Genomic DNA, 13,339 nt, shown 5'->3' on the forward strand with positions numbered 1-13,339 from the left:
TTTTTTTTGGTGAAAGAATAGTGTGTGTTTTTTTAAACTTTTGTTTTTTTTTTTTAATTTTTTTTTTTTTTTTTTTTTTTTTTTGCTAGAGTACCATTTGATTGTGATTTATTAATAAAATAACAATTTGAAATGTAATATTTTGAGTAACCGATCTTAACAGTCGTGTGAATATAAAAATGAGGAGGGTAACCGATGATGGTTTGAAATGTGGCCTTTTCTTAGTCAAGTTCTGCGGTGTTTGGAATCTCGCTATATTTGTAATAAAAGTGGTGCGACTGACACACAGCTGTATTTCTATCCTGTTTTTTTAGATGATTACGTGATTATTTAGTGTGTGCCAGGCATACTGCCATTCAAAAGTTTGGGGGTCAGTAAGAAACTTAATACTTTTATTCAGGAAGGATCTGTAAATTCATCAAAAGTGACAGTGAAGTGACAGTTATAATGTTACAAAAGATATCTGTTTCTGTTTTTGTTTTTTTTAGCTTAATATTTATTAAAGAGTCTTGGATAAAAACAGTTTCCACAAAAATATTAAGCAGCACAACTGTTTTTACTAATAAATGTTTCTCCAGTACCAAATCAGCATATTAGAATGATTTCGGAAGGATTATGTGACACTGAACACTGGAGTAATGATGCTGAAAATTCAGCTTTGCCACCACAGTAATAAATTACTTTTAAAAATATAAATGTGTTTTAGCTGCAAAAGTTGTTTTTGATTGAATAAATACAGTTCTGGTGACCCTAAGAGACAAATCCATAATTAATTAAACACATCTTTCCACATGTAGGATGTCAAAACCACTTTATTTTAAGCCATATAGATTATAAAAATGAGATAATGGCAATAAATGAGCCTCTATGCAATAGGACAAGCCGAAACAAAACACAGCTAAAGCCGCAGAGTTTGCAGGTGGAACCTTCCCTCCAGAGATAATGCCACACTGGCATGATGAAGTCAAATAAATAAACACAATCAGCAAAACTGAAAAGAAATTCATAAATACAGTAAACAGGGAGAGAGACTCTAGAATTAAAGGCTAAGGCCTCAGACTAAACTAACATTATTCTTCTGCTATTATTCAGAGGTTAATCTCAGCTTTAAGAGCGTTGTCTGAGCATGTTAGTTAATGGTTTTGTAGCATTTAAGAAATGTAATAGCGTCTGCATGTTCCTTTTTTAGCAAAAGTGAAGATTAAAACAATTATATAATGTAATGTCACATCTGAAAGAACTTTAAAGTCACCGAATTGGAGACATGATGCAGAATGTTTTAAATGGAGCTGGTTTGTTGTTCATCATGTGGGCATTAATGCAGGCTGGCATGAGATGAGGTGTTTCTGGTGTGGTTGTGTGGTTTTTCCAGGTACGTCTCATTCTCGGCAGGTGTGTATGAGCACTGTGTTCTTACACTGCTGGCAGCGAACCGAGCAGCACCAGGAGAACTTACAGGAGCAGCGCTGGACCACCTCAGCCCGGCCTGCTCGAAAACCTGGGCCACAACATAACAGTTCACATCCGTCTGGTGCCAACCGTGAGGTACCTAGGATGTGGAACAAGGTTAAGTTAAGACCAGGAAATTATTAGAGAATTAATAATCAGAAATTATATACAAGATCAAAGATTATTTTGTGTCTAGTTTTTACACGTTTACCATTACAACGTCGTCCTGCAGTGCCAGGAATGCCGTTGTCTGGATCCAAGAGGCAGAAATCTGGTGAAGGGGCTAGGTAGACCAGGTCCCGTGTGGCTGGTGGCTTCACTTGGGGGTCCCGGGGAAGGAGGGCTGTCCGAGAGCCCACACGTGTCAGCCGTACCTAAGCAGAAAGTACCATGACCCTTGCCCTTAGATGTACATATGTATGCTGCCTTCAACGAGACTACAATGGTGAAATTCTAATGCAACAATGCCTGTATCCTTCACAGAGAATGTAGTCCCATAATGCACTGCGACAAGCTTCAAAAACCATCAAAGATGGTGGATTACATTCAGTGCTTAGTAACATTGGTAAAAAAGACTATTGAACCCACATTTTTTCAAATTTTAGTTAAGGAACCATATTCAACAGTGGAATTCATGGTGGAAAATTGTTACCCATGATTCTGCAGAGAAATATCTACCAATTGTTGAATCGCACAAGAAAATTGTGCCAAAAGAACTCTTTAGCGCCACCCACTCATGTAACATACTGTAATCGAGTAATTTTCCCTATGCTCTCAGGCTATGCATATTTTGCAATAAACATAAAATATATAGTTTCTATATCTATAATTTTAAAACACTAGTTTAATGTTTCTACCTTTAACCGACTGTCATTCGCAGTGCTTTATGGGATTGTAGTTCTTTCTCTCATAGCTATTAAGTACATAGTCTTGTACCTTTGTCTTTTTGTCTCATTTTCAGATACTTATTTGCTTCAAATCAAAATTTGTAGTTTTGTGATTTACCTAGGCTTGACTCACCTTACGTAGGCTTGGTTTATGGCTTATAACACGTTAACAAAGACTTTAAAGATTCCTTTGGGAGAAATGTATAGGAATTATACATTATTATACAAGGCTACTGAACCACACCCTGTTTTTCTAGCACCAAATTACTAACAAAAACCAAACTCAGAAAAACAAACACTTCATACATCAGTTTGATAAGAACTACATAAAATGTCAGAAACCATTTTTGGAAAAATGTAATTGAAGTGTAATTTATTTATTTTTTTGGCACAAGTCCCATTTGTTTACATTAAGAGGGTGGGTTTATGACCTATATTGCAGCCAGCCACCAGGGGGCGTTCGAAACGTTTTGGCTTCACTTTTCAGGATGTGTGTGGCACACTTGGTTCTATATCAGTCACTTATGAGGTTTCATCTCAGTTAGAGTTCCGCCTTAGATGTAGGCAGTAGTCAGCTAGGCAGCTCAGTAGTTTTGGATCAGAGCCATTGTAACATACCTCTGTGGCCCCATCAAAGCGTTCTTTCAGCACAGCACCGACCCAGCGGAACGGAGGCATGACCTTCCAGCAAGTTCTGAGCTCACAGGACCCCGAAACACCATGACACTTACACTCAACCTGCATGTTATGGAGGATCGCCTGAACAAAGATAGAGAAAACCATGAAAACAATATGCAGTTGACGATGAGTTTTAATATCAATAAGTGAAACATCTCACTTGCCTTCCGTCCTGCTTCATTATTGTGAATGTTCATTAGCGGCCGCCCTGACGACATGCCTTTAGCTCTCTCTGGCTCATCCACAAAGGTCTGAGAGAATGCAACGCCATAGGACAGATTATCAGAGCAGCCTGACCACTGGAAACCTAAGGGTGAGTGAGAGGCATATGTTTGGCATAAGTTTTCTTTTATTATTATTTATTTTTTTATCAGTGTGAATTATTGGTTATTGATGTGTCTCACTACGCACCTTCAGGACTGACCCCCCTGACCTTTCGGTCACAGCCGCACCTCTCCAGTTCTCCCCTGCTACAGCCCCGAGTCACAGCCACTGCAACTGCTGCTGATGAAAGAGCATGGACAAAAGCCGCCTCACGGGTGCCTGAAGACAGCACACAAATGGAACAGGACTAAGTTGTCTTTTAGTGTTGACAGTATTGATTGTGTTTTGTGAGATCAATGTAAGGTTGAAGAATGTTGGAAAGTAGTCTGTTATTAATGAGTAGTTTAATATCAATACTCTGAAACTGTGGTACACAAACTTTATGACTTAAAGTGTCCAACACAATATTTGATGTTCTTCATATAAAGGCCTATATATTTTTAGTATTTTTGCTGTTATCAGCAAAATTAAAACTCTGCTTGTTGTCAAACTTTTATCAGCAGAGAGTGCTGATACATTAAATTAATGTATTAACACAATTTATTGAAACGTTAAGAACACTAAAAACAATACTTATTAAAGGGGAAAAATTATATCAGTGTATGTTTTTTTTTTTTTTTGGCCGTGTTTTCTGAGGGCCCCTACTTTTTTTTTTACAATTAAATAATTTGTCATCTAAATTTAATTTAATTTCATTTAATTAAATAAAAAAAACTACAAATTAAATAAAAAAATTAAAGTTTAATTAAAAAAATAAAAATTTAATTAAAAAGCTTGAAATTAAACACTTTTATTTCATTATAGCCTATACTTGAGCCATGACGGTAAGGTTATATTCAAAATTGTAGCATAAAATAATGATATAATCCAATACGTTCTGATACTGTATGTTGTGAAAGGATTTCGTTGTAACCTTGGTTCATGACTCGTCCAAAAATATTGATCCCGCGAGGGGTGGTGGAACAGTTCCAGCGGCGGTTTCGAAACTGGTGTTGACACTGCAGTAGTTAAAACCAAACAAATAGCTGTAAGTCAGAGTTTATATATGTAGATATGCAACTGTTTAAGCTTAAAGGTTAAAGCTCATTTCTAGCCTAAAAGTATTTGTTGGCTAAAATGTGACCGGGGATAGTTGTCACAAGCAATAGAGAGAACAAAAGTGGTGTGTTGTTCAGTGAACTAGATTTTTATCGGGACAATAACAATAGAAATGTACAGTACTTTTTTTGTAGCCACAATCAGATCCAGAAAGAGCTTTATTGCCAAGTGTGTTTACATACACAAGGAATTCATCTTGCTGACCGGAGCTTTCTGTATGAACATTTTTGACATGATTCTTTTCCATCATGTCCTTGAATAAATGAATGTCAGTACTGTACGTTCACAAAATTGTCATTGTGTTTCAGCCTCTCTCACCTCCTCAATGACCATCTCTGCAGCCTTTCGCACAGACTCCATGACCTCCCCCCGTGCCCGGCACACCCCAACTTGGCCTGGTGTCAACCCCCTCAGACGGCCACATGGTTCTGCACCAGACAGAGGACGCGAGCGTGGCAGACGTGCCAGAGAACTACAAAGACAACACAGCACAGTAAAGAACATGAAAAATACATCAATACATACACATAAATAAAAGAACATTTTATAGGTAAACAGCAGGAAGATATAACAAACAATGTTTGTTATGGTATAACAAACAAACGCTTTCACACAAGCCAACTTACAGCCAGTTGCTTGCCATGGTGAGGTGGGGTGCCCATAGCAACAGCAGGAGGAGTCGTCCCGTGAGAGTCACGGAGGACACCGTTGGCATCAGATTGCCTGTCTGTCTCTGAATTAGTGATCAACTCTTGTTTCTATCAGTCTTACAGCTCTGCCTGTTACGTTGGGGTTGTTCCCCTCATATCTGTCAAAATCAATAGACAGGAAATAACATTACTAATTTTTACATTACTGTGTGATATAATTTTGTATTATGATATAAAATTAATTGGCAATTACTTGAACTGCTCATACTTAGTCACTACTTACTGGTATAATAGCAATTACATTTTTACAGATTATGACTGACATCAGAGTATATTTATGTATTTTTGTTGTTTAAATGAGCAAAATACAATCTAAACAAGGGCAATGCAAGACATTCAAACCAAATAGTTTGACAGCCTTTACAATGTAAAGATTAAAGAGGTTTTAAATGTGATATTTCTAATATATTAACTATGATCTAATAAATAATATCTCTACAAAGTCAATCACTACAGAAGGCAAAAAATACGTTTTTACCACTTTGAGGTCCAAAAGGATCCAAAATATTCCTGTTGACGAACTGCTGAAATTAAGTTTCAAATCTGCTAATTAGCCCAATATATCATCAGCTTGATCTATTGTAATAATTTCCATTAATTCCACTTATGTTTTGAAGATAAAATGCCTCTAAGCTGTAATCTTATTGTCACGCAGAGAGAGATATTCATCTTATGACATTGTCATCTATAATAAAAAAAAAAAAGAAAAGAAAAAAATCTTTCAATATCTTATTAGTTGAGTAAAATAATCAGGACAAGGAAACAAACGTACTAATTAGATAGATAAATGATCAGAAACCCTTTATGATATTCAATTTTCTTAGATCCTTTAACAAAGTTATTCCTTGTCCCAGCTAACTAAAAAAATATATTATTCTTATCCTAAGAAAGCACTTCCATTTCCTTCAGATCTGTATATGTGGGGAAAAAATTGCCAGTAATCCAATTTGTCTGCCAAAATGAGCAAATCCAAAGGTAAAAAAAAAGATAAGTGTGGATGAAGTGATGGTTCTGGGGTTATAAAGGAACGATGGATAAAGGGTGGGAGGGTTGGAGACCACAGGGAGAGGAGGGGTGAAGGTTTCGGACATAGTACATTAACATTGAGGGATGAGCTTGCACTCATTGTCCAATTTACTCAGGACGTAATACGTGACCTCTGCTTAATGAGTCCCGCAGGATGGTGCCTTTGACTCGTGGGATTATACAAATGCTAACACGCTCGACTGTGTGTTTGTATTTGTGTTGTGCGTCAAAAAGAGGGCAATTGACCAAAAATCGAGAGCCAAATCGCTGTCTAAATGCATACATCTGTGAGTAAGTGAGAGAGAGAGAGAGAGAGAGGGAATTCCTTTTGTCAATTCATGTGACTTGAGCATCTGTTACCTAGTATCAGTGAAGGCTGCATCAGAATATGTTGCCCTTAAATCCTGAGACTCTCACAAAAGAGTTGCGCTTGAAAGCCAGCGGAAATTGACGGAGAAATATGTGCCGTAACAATAAATAACCTGATAGATAGAACAGCAGGGGAAGGGTGCTCAGATATGTCCTGAAACGGGCTTGTGTGAACGTGTCTTACCTAATGTTTAATTTTCCCAAACTTTTGTTGCTCTTTTTACGAGTGTCCCCCCTCCCCCTTTTCTTTCCTCCCTCTGCCCTGCTCCCTCTTTTTCTCTCTCTCCATATTGTCTTCGAAGAAGGGATGACATTTAGACAAGGAGGAGAAAACACAGTGCTGACAAATATTAGAACTGAGGCAAATAAATCACCAGATAGAGAGAGAGAGAGAGAGAGAGAGAGAGAGAGAGAAAGCATTAGGACAAGATCTTGGATTTCATAGATCTATTATGGCCCTCAAAAAGTACTTGGGCATTTAAAGGGAAAGTTCACCCAAAAATGAAAATTCTGCCATCATTTACTCATCTTCCACTTGTTCCAAACCTGTATAGGTTTCTTTCTTCTGTTGAACACAAAAGAAAATATTTTGAAGAATGCTAATCAAACAATTGACGGTAACCTTTGAGCAGTTTTTTTCCGTATGGAAGTCAATGGTTACCATCAACTGATACCAACATTCTTCAAAATATCTTCTTTTGTACAGAAGAAGGAAACTCATACAGGATTTTGGTAACTTGAGGGTGAGTAAATGAACTATCCCTTTAAGCCACATTTTAAAAACAAATTATTAAATAAGGTGGCATCTAAAAACAACCAGAAATATTCTGAGCAATTACTTATACACAGATAACTGGACATTTGTACTAACATTTGACATCAATTAACAGAAAGTGTCTAAATATTTTTTGTCTACTTTTTTTTAACAATCTCTCTCTCTCTTTCTCTTTAAATTATTTTAAACCTTACAAACATAATTTATACATTTCTTTAAAACAAATGCCATTTTGCATTTTTTACAAATATTTTTTATAAAACTGCTTTTTTATCTTCAACAATACATTTTTATTGTTGTCCTAAATATTCAAAGATTTCAGACCTAACATAATTACATAAACTACACATAATTAAATTTCTTAGATATATCTCTATAGTTGTAGATCTTGTGAAAATGTTACAGAACCATTTATTTACTTAAATACACCTCTAGGTCTGTTTTACTGCTGAACTCTCCTGCACCTCAGCAAGCAAATAAATAACTGTGCCCCCTTACAGATTCACTGCCTTTCTCTCCATTTGAGCAGTGCCCCCTATCTCTCCCCTCCCTTGCACTGTTTCACCCCTCTCCTCGTCGTATTCTCTCTTTGTGTCCTGCTGTCCCTCGCAGTGACGTCTTGCACCGTCTCCCCCAGCAACGCCATGGCGACCTGCACCCCCATGTCATGTCCGGCGCCTCTCTTCTCCTCATCTCTCCATCCGCTCAGCCCTTGCTCGTAAATAAAATCTCTTCTTTTTAAACCAAGTGTCCCATCTGTCGGAATCTGTTTTACACTCTCATTTGAGGTGTCACTGTGGCTAATTGTGGCTGTTTTGTGTGATTTAACATGGGTTCAGGTGGACACCTGTGCTGGACTGTCAATTGCATTGTTTGAGAATATTAAATGTTATTATTTTATTATAAATATATAGGCCTGTGTGTGTATTTTTTAAATAATTCAATAATATTAAACATTAATCAATATATTTTAATGTTAATATTGTACAATTAATTTGTATACATAATCTGTGTGTGCATGTGTGTGTGTGCATATATATATATATATATACTGTATCTGTGTGTGTATATATTACAAATTCATTTATTTCTATAAATGTTTAAACAAATAATATTTCAATTAATCTACATATTTGTGTTTTTAAATAAGTTTGTATATTTAATAATTAATAATTTAATAATAATGTAATATAAATAATTTTAATAATTAATTATTTTTCATCAGTAAATATAATTATAAATATAATCATATAATTCATTATATCATATTATGTATTCATATATTATTCTTATTATTACTATTATTTATTTGTGTATTAATTTTGAATTAAAATTAAATATATCATTTGTAAATTTGTAAATTTGCAAATACATATATATTATATATGCACAAATTATACATATTTTATTATATATATGGATGTGTGTTGTGTGTGTGTGTATATATATATATATATATATATATGTATAAAAAAACAACAACAACTTGCTACGTGTATTGGCTAACCGAGACTTGTCATAGCACTAGCATTTTATTCCTCTTTTGTTGGTTTTGATTGCTTCTATTGTCCTCATTTGTAAGTCACTTTGGATAAAAGTGTCTGCTAAATGACTAAATGTTATATAAATGTAAACAAACACACACACACACACACACACACACACACACACAAAGTACATACAAATTCACTTATATGTCTGTGTGTGTGTGTGTGCTGTTAGAACATGCATCAGAACACAACATGACAGCACACAGTGACTATTATTGGATGGCTTGTTGACCTCATTCTGGAACGCTTGCACTGGGTTACTGCAGACCACTGAGAGAATATTATGGCATAGAAATGACAGCCCTCCAATCTGGCAATCCCTCTCATCCAACCCAATATTCCATAAACTACACACATTCAGTAAGTGTTCTGTAAGAATTGAATGAATGCCGGAATGACTTTCTGTAAAGCATTGCTGAGTCTTGTTGATTTTAAATTAAGATGGCAGTAACTCATCTGCAGGACCTAAAGTGAAATGTTCATGTTCTTTGTTTGTGAGTGATGCAGTTCACCGTCTCATCCATCCATCTCGCCACTGGATGTCCTCACTGCTCCTTTATTGAGAGGAAGGTGATGCTAGAATATTTGTGCTTGTTGCAGGATTGGTACTGGTTATCACCTGGAACAAGCATTTATAGTACCACATGCAGACAGATGCTTCGTTTTAACTGCGTCCGCAGTGTCAACATTCCTCTGATCTTCAGGAGAATATTATGGGATAGGAGTGAGTGTGGTGGTGGGGGCTGGGGCCTGCAGGGTGAATCCCCCGTTCCCCCACCTCCCTTAACAGTCTGCCATGATTGGTGACTGAGCTACACCTAAGCAGCCCCCCCCCCCCCCACAGCAACCCGGGGCTCCAGCTCTTTTACATTCCTCTGATCTTCAGGAGAATATTATGGGATAGGGGTGAGTGTGGTGGTGGGGGCTGGGGCCTGCAGGGTGAACCCCCCGTTCCCCCCCCTCCCTTAACAGTCTGCCATGATTGGTGACTGAGCTACCCCTAAGCAGCCCCCCCCCCCCAATCACCATGGTGACTGATCTACTTTAAGCAGAAGGGTGTGCATAAGTATGTGTGTGTGTGTGTGTGTGTTGGGGGGACATGCACCTCAAGCACTTTCTGCTGCTGTACAGGAGAGATGCACCATGATGTGAAAAACAAAGACTTTTGTCTAAGGTGGATAGGACATAGTATTCAAAGGACAGTACAATAAAAAAATAAGCCTAGAGATATCTCTCCTCTGCTGCTTATCAAAGACAAAGGGAAAAGACTCATTTGTAGCATTCATTAGACTGCAGTTTCTCACATATAAGATCTGAATGAACAAACATGCCCAGTGAATACAGTGACCTTCTGCTTAACCTTTAGGGTCCTTTAAAGAAGCCCTTCATTAGCCAGGCCATAAGGTCATGATTCTTGTAATTAATGACATAATTATATGTATATGATAATTGTACATGTAATTATACACAAAGAGCTGAGTAGATTACTTACAAATTGTAGTCCATTACTGATTACAGATTACATGATGAAAACTGTAACATAATCTAGATTACTGTTTTTTGTAATGTAGTCTGACTACTTTTTTAGATTACTTTTTTAAATCAAACTTTCTGTTTTAAACTAACTATTAAACAAGCCAAAGAGAACACGCCCAAAGTCTGAAGGTTTGAAATATTTTTGTCCAGACTTCCAGAAGCTCACTGGATATGATGAAGACATAGTGTTTCACGGTTATACAACACCAGTAACTTGCATAATTATTTGTTTCATACAAGGTCTAATAGCTTGAGAGATGCTTTTTTTCCTCCTTAAATTCAGAAGCAAGGTTTGTAAATATATGCACATAACATGTGTGAATATAGTCCAAGCTAAATGGTTTGACAGTAAGATTTTTACAGAGGAAAAATTTTAAAGAGAAAAAAGAAGTAGGGAGAATCAATAAATTATGAATAATTTTCTGCCATTGTGTGAATAATATGTAATGATATAATTCATAAAAAATAACTAATCTGATTATGAGCATTTTTTTAAATATAATTTACAAGTATATAATTTTTGGAATCTGATTACATAATCTAGATTACATGTAATCAGTTACTACACACACATACAGTGCCGTGAAAAGGTTTTTGCCCCCTTCCTGTTTTGTTTATTTTTTGCATATTTGTCACACTTAAAAGATTCAGATCATCAAACAAATTTTAATATTACACAAAGATAATGCAAGTAAATACAAAATTCAGGTTTTAAATGATGATTTCATTTATTAAGGGAAAAAAGCTGTCCAAACCTACCTGGCCCTACGTGAAAAATTAATTGCCCCCTCCTGTTAAATCATGAAAGAACTGCAATTAACCACATTATTTTAGAAAGCGGAGTTAAATTTCACTAGCCACACACAGGCCTGATTACTGCCAGACCTGTTGAATCAAGAAATAACTTAAATAGAACCAGTCTGACAAAGTGAAGCATGCTTAAATAGCAACAAATCATGCCGTGATCTAAAGAAATTCAAGAACAGATGAGAATCAAAACAGTTGACATGTATCAGTCTGGAAAGGATTATAAAGCCATTTCTAAGGCTTTGGGACTCCAGTTTTTCGGTGATAGGTAGTAACCTGCAGCTTTCGCGTCAGACTAAAGCTGATCATACCGCCGACTATCTACACCTTGGACTGACCTGTAAGTCAATTCCTCCCACCCACCTCCAACCGCCTGCGTTAAAAATAATATGTGCATACAAATAAATGTGCGTTTCTCGGCGAGTTTTTAAAAGCATGAAACAGAAAATAAACAAACATATCTATAATTACTGGTAACTTACAACTATGAGACACCGCGTTATAAAGCGCCGTGTGGTGTTTGTCGGGGGCTTAGCGACCTCCGCGTGTTTATTTTTTTCATGGAGGAAAGTTTTAAAGACACGAATCTAACCAGAAACGAAGGCAGATAAGCGATTTAACTCAACTCATCCAGCCGGCTGCCATTTTCCCTGCAGCCCGATCACTTGACTATGTTTGCTAGCTTTGCTAACTTGATTGACAGCTAAGTTGAGGCGTCTTTCGTTCGGATCGAGCGAGAAAGTTTACGAAAAAAACCCCGAAATGACACGACTACGTCAAACTCATTTTAACACTACACGCTGTATGATGTTGTAGTTATGAAATGCCACAAGCGTTAATTGATTTTAATTAATCTTAACACAATTAGCTTCCCCTGTCACTTGTTTATCTCTTTCTGGCAGCATGGGGTGCTGCTAAAAACCAAATCAAAATATTGTTGTCATTTCTATTTTATCAAGCGTCCGGACGGGAATATGTCGGGGAGTGAAGACGACAGGGACCATTTTGGACCCACGAGAGATGGTAAGGTTTAGCTGTCCTGTTAGGACTCTCATTAACCACATCATGTTATATAACCTCCCCAAATGAGCCTAAATAAGCTAATTACCTGCTGACATGTAAGAGTACTTCTAAACAAATCGTCATTTTTGTAAGGAGAACTGCTGGTGAGCCACGTGTTACTGCACCATACGGCTATATAAAGCCAAATGTTTAGTTTATGAATTATGATGCAGTAGCGGCAAGCACCTGTATACAAAAGTCAAATCACTTCCTGTATCACTGGTCAGCAGCAGATGTTAAAATGAAAGATACATCTATTTGTTACTGACTCCTTAGTATCTTAAGAGCGAAAAATGCTTGGTTTTCTACCCCAGCGATCATACCGTGCGTTTAGCATAGTGTGTCAAACCCATTTGTTTTGCTTTCCTCTTCTGGCCGCCCTCGTAATGGCGTTGGTAGCGCAGCCTATCAGCAGAGAGCTTATAATAAATGAATGATTTCAAAAGCAAGAGCCTTATGCCCTAGTTTCAATGCTGCTGACATATTTGGACAGTAGACTCACATCTTGAGGCAGGAATGCACAAAAAATAATGTATTCTGAAGGCTTTAAGCTCTTAAAGAAAAATCTAAATGAATGTGCTATATTACCTTTAGTTATTGTATTCAAGACGTAAGGGTCATAAAGTTGAATTAAAAGTACTGTATCAGTTCAGGAAGGATAGGAATGACAGAAAATCTAAATTTAGATTTTGTTTAGCTTTAATTGTTCATGTTTGATGCATGCTGTGTGTCTGTGTTTTGGCCAGATGATGCCGATGAACCAATATCGGAGGCAGAAACTCCCAAATCCAAAAAGAAGAAGAAAGCAAAGAAAAGCCGTGAAAGCAGGAGCAGTAAACGACAGAAACTCCTCAGAGAGGTTAGTGGAGCACCTTTAGGGTCTGAATATGTGCTGTATATACAGGTGCATCTCAATAAATTAGAATGTCGTGGAAAAATTCATTTATTTCAGTAATTCAACTCATATTGTGAAACTTGTGTATTAAATAAATTCAATGCACACAGACTGAAGTAGTTTAAGTCTTTGGTTCTTTTAATTGTGATGATTTTGGCTCACATTTACCAAAA

The 13,339-nt window shown here is 36.8% G+C and overlaps 2 protein-coding genes across 2 annotated transcripts in view; one reads left to right on the forward strand and one right to left on the reverse strand.

Moving 5' to 3' along the window:
* Positions 1-766: 766 nt before the first annotated feature.
* On the reverse strand, positions 767-5,281 carry LOC107587793 (protein Wnt-4-like). The gene is made up of 8 exons (XM_016275714.1): positions 5,063-5,281; positions 4,755-4,908; positions 4,252-4,336; positions 3,426-3,557; positions 3,179-3,321; positions 2,955-3,095; positions 1,661-1,823; positions 767-1,549 (listed from the first exon to the last, which is right to left on the reverse strand). The coding sequence occupies exons 1-8, from the start codon at positions 5,149-5,151 to the stop codon at positions 1,380-1,382; spliced, it is 1,077 nt and encodes a 358-aa protein (XP_016131200.1). The 5' UTR covers positions 5,152-5,281; the 3' UTR covers positions 767-1,379.
* A 6,187-nt stretch (positions 5,282-11,468) lies between these two features.
* The window catches only part of LOC107587792 (chromodomain-helicase-DNA-binding protein 4-like), a 9,105-nt gene continuing 7,234 nt past the window's right edge, over positions 11,469-13,339 (forward strand). Inside the window, exons 1-3 of the mRNA XM_016275713.1 lie at positions 11,469-11,549; positions 12,169-12,232; positions 13,018-13,130. Coding sequence (XP_016131199.1) covers positions 12,184-12,232; positions 13,018-13,130 — 162 coding nt within the window. The 5' untranslated portion in view covers positions 11,469-11,549; positions 12,169-12,183. The remainder of the gene's footprint in view (positions 11,550-12,168; positions 12,233-13,017; positions 13,131-13,339) is intronic.

Source organism: Sinocyclocheilus grahami, unplaced genomic scaffold (genome assembly GCF_001515645.1).
Source record: "Sinocyclocheilus grahami isolate Dianchi unplaced genomic scaffold, SAMN03320097.WGS_v1.1 scaffold96.1, whole genome shotgun sequence".
NCBI lineage: Eukaryota > Metazoa > Chordata > Actinopteri > Cypriniformes > Cyprinidae > Sinocyclocheilus > Sinocyclocheilus grahami.

Bases quoted from the DNA above. Each gene is read 5' to 3' on its own strand.
- LOC107587793 (XM_016275714.1), bottom strand. From the start codon at position 5,151: ATGCCAACGGTGTCCTCCGTGACTCTCACGGGACGACTCCTCCTGCTG. The intron at 1,824-2,954 runs GTATGTTACAAT...CTTTCTGCTTAG, and splicing joins GCTTTGATGGGGCCACAGAG to GTACGGCTGACACGTGTGGG. The intron at 1,550-1,660 runs GTAAACGTGTAA...TCCACATCCTAG, and splicing joins TGCAGGACGACGTTGTAATG to GTACCTCACGGTTGGCACCA.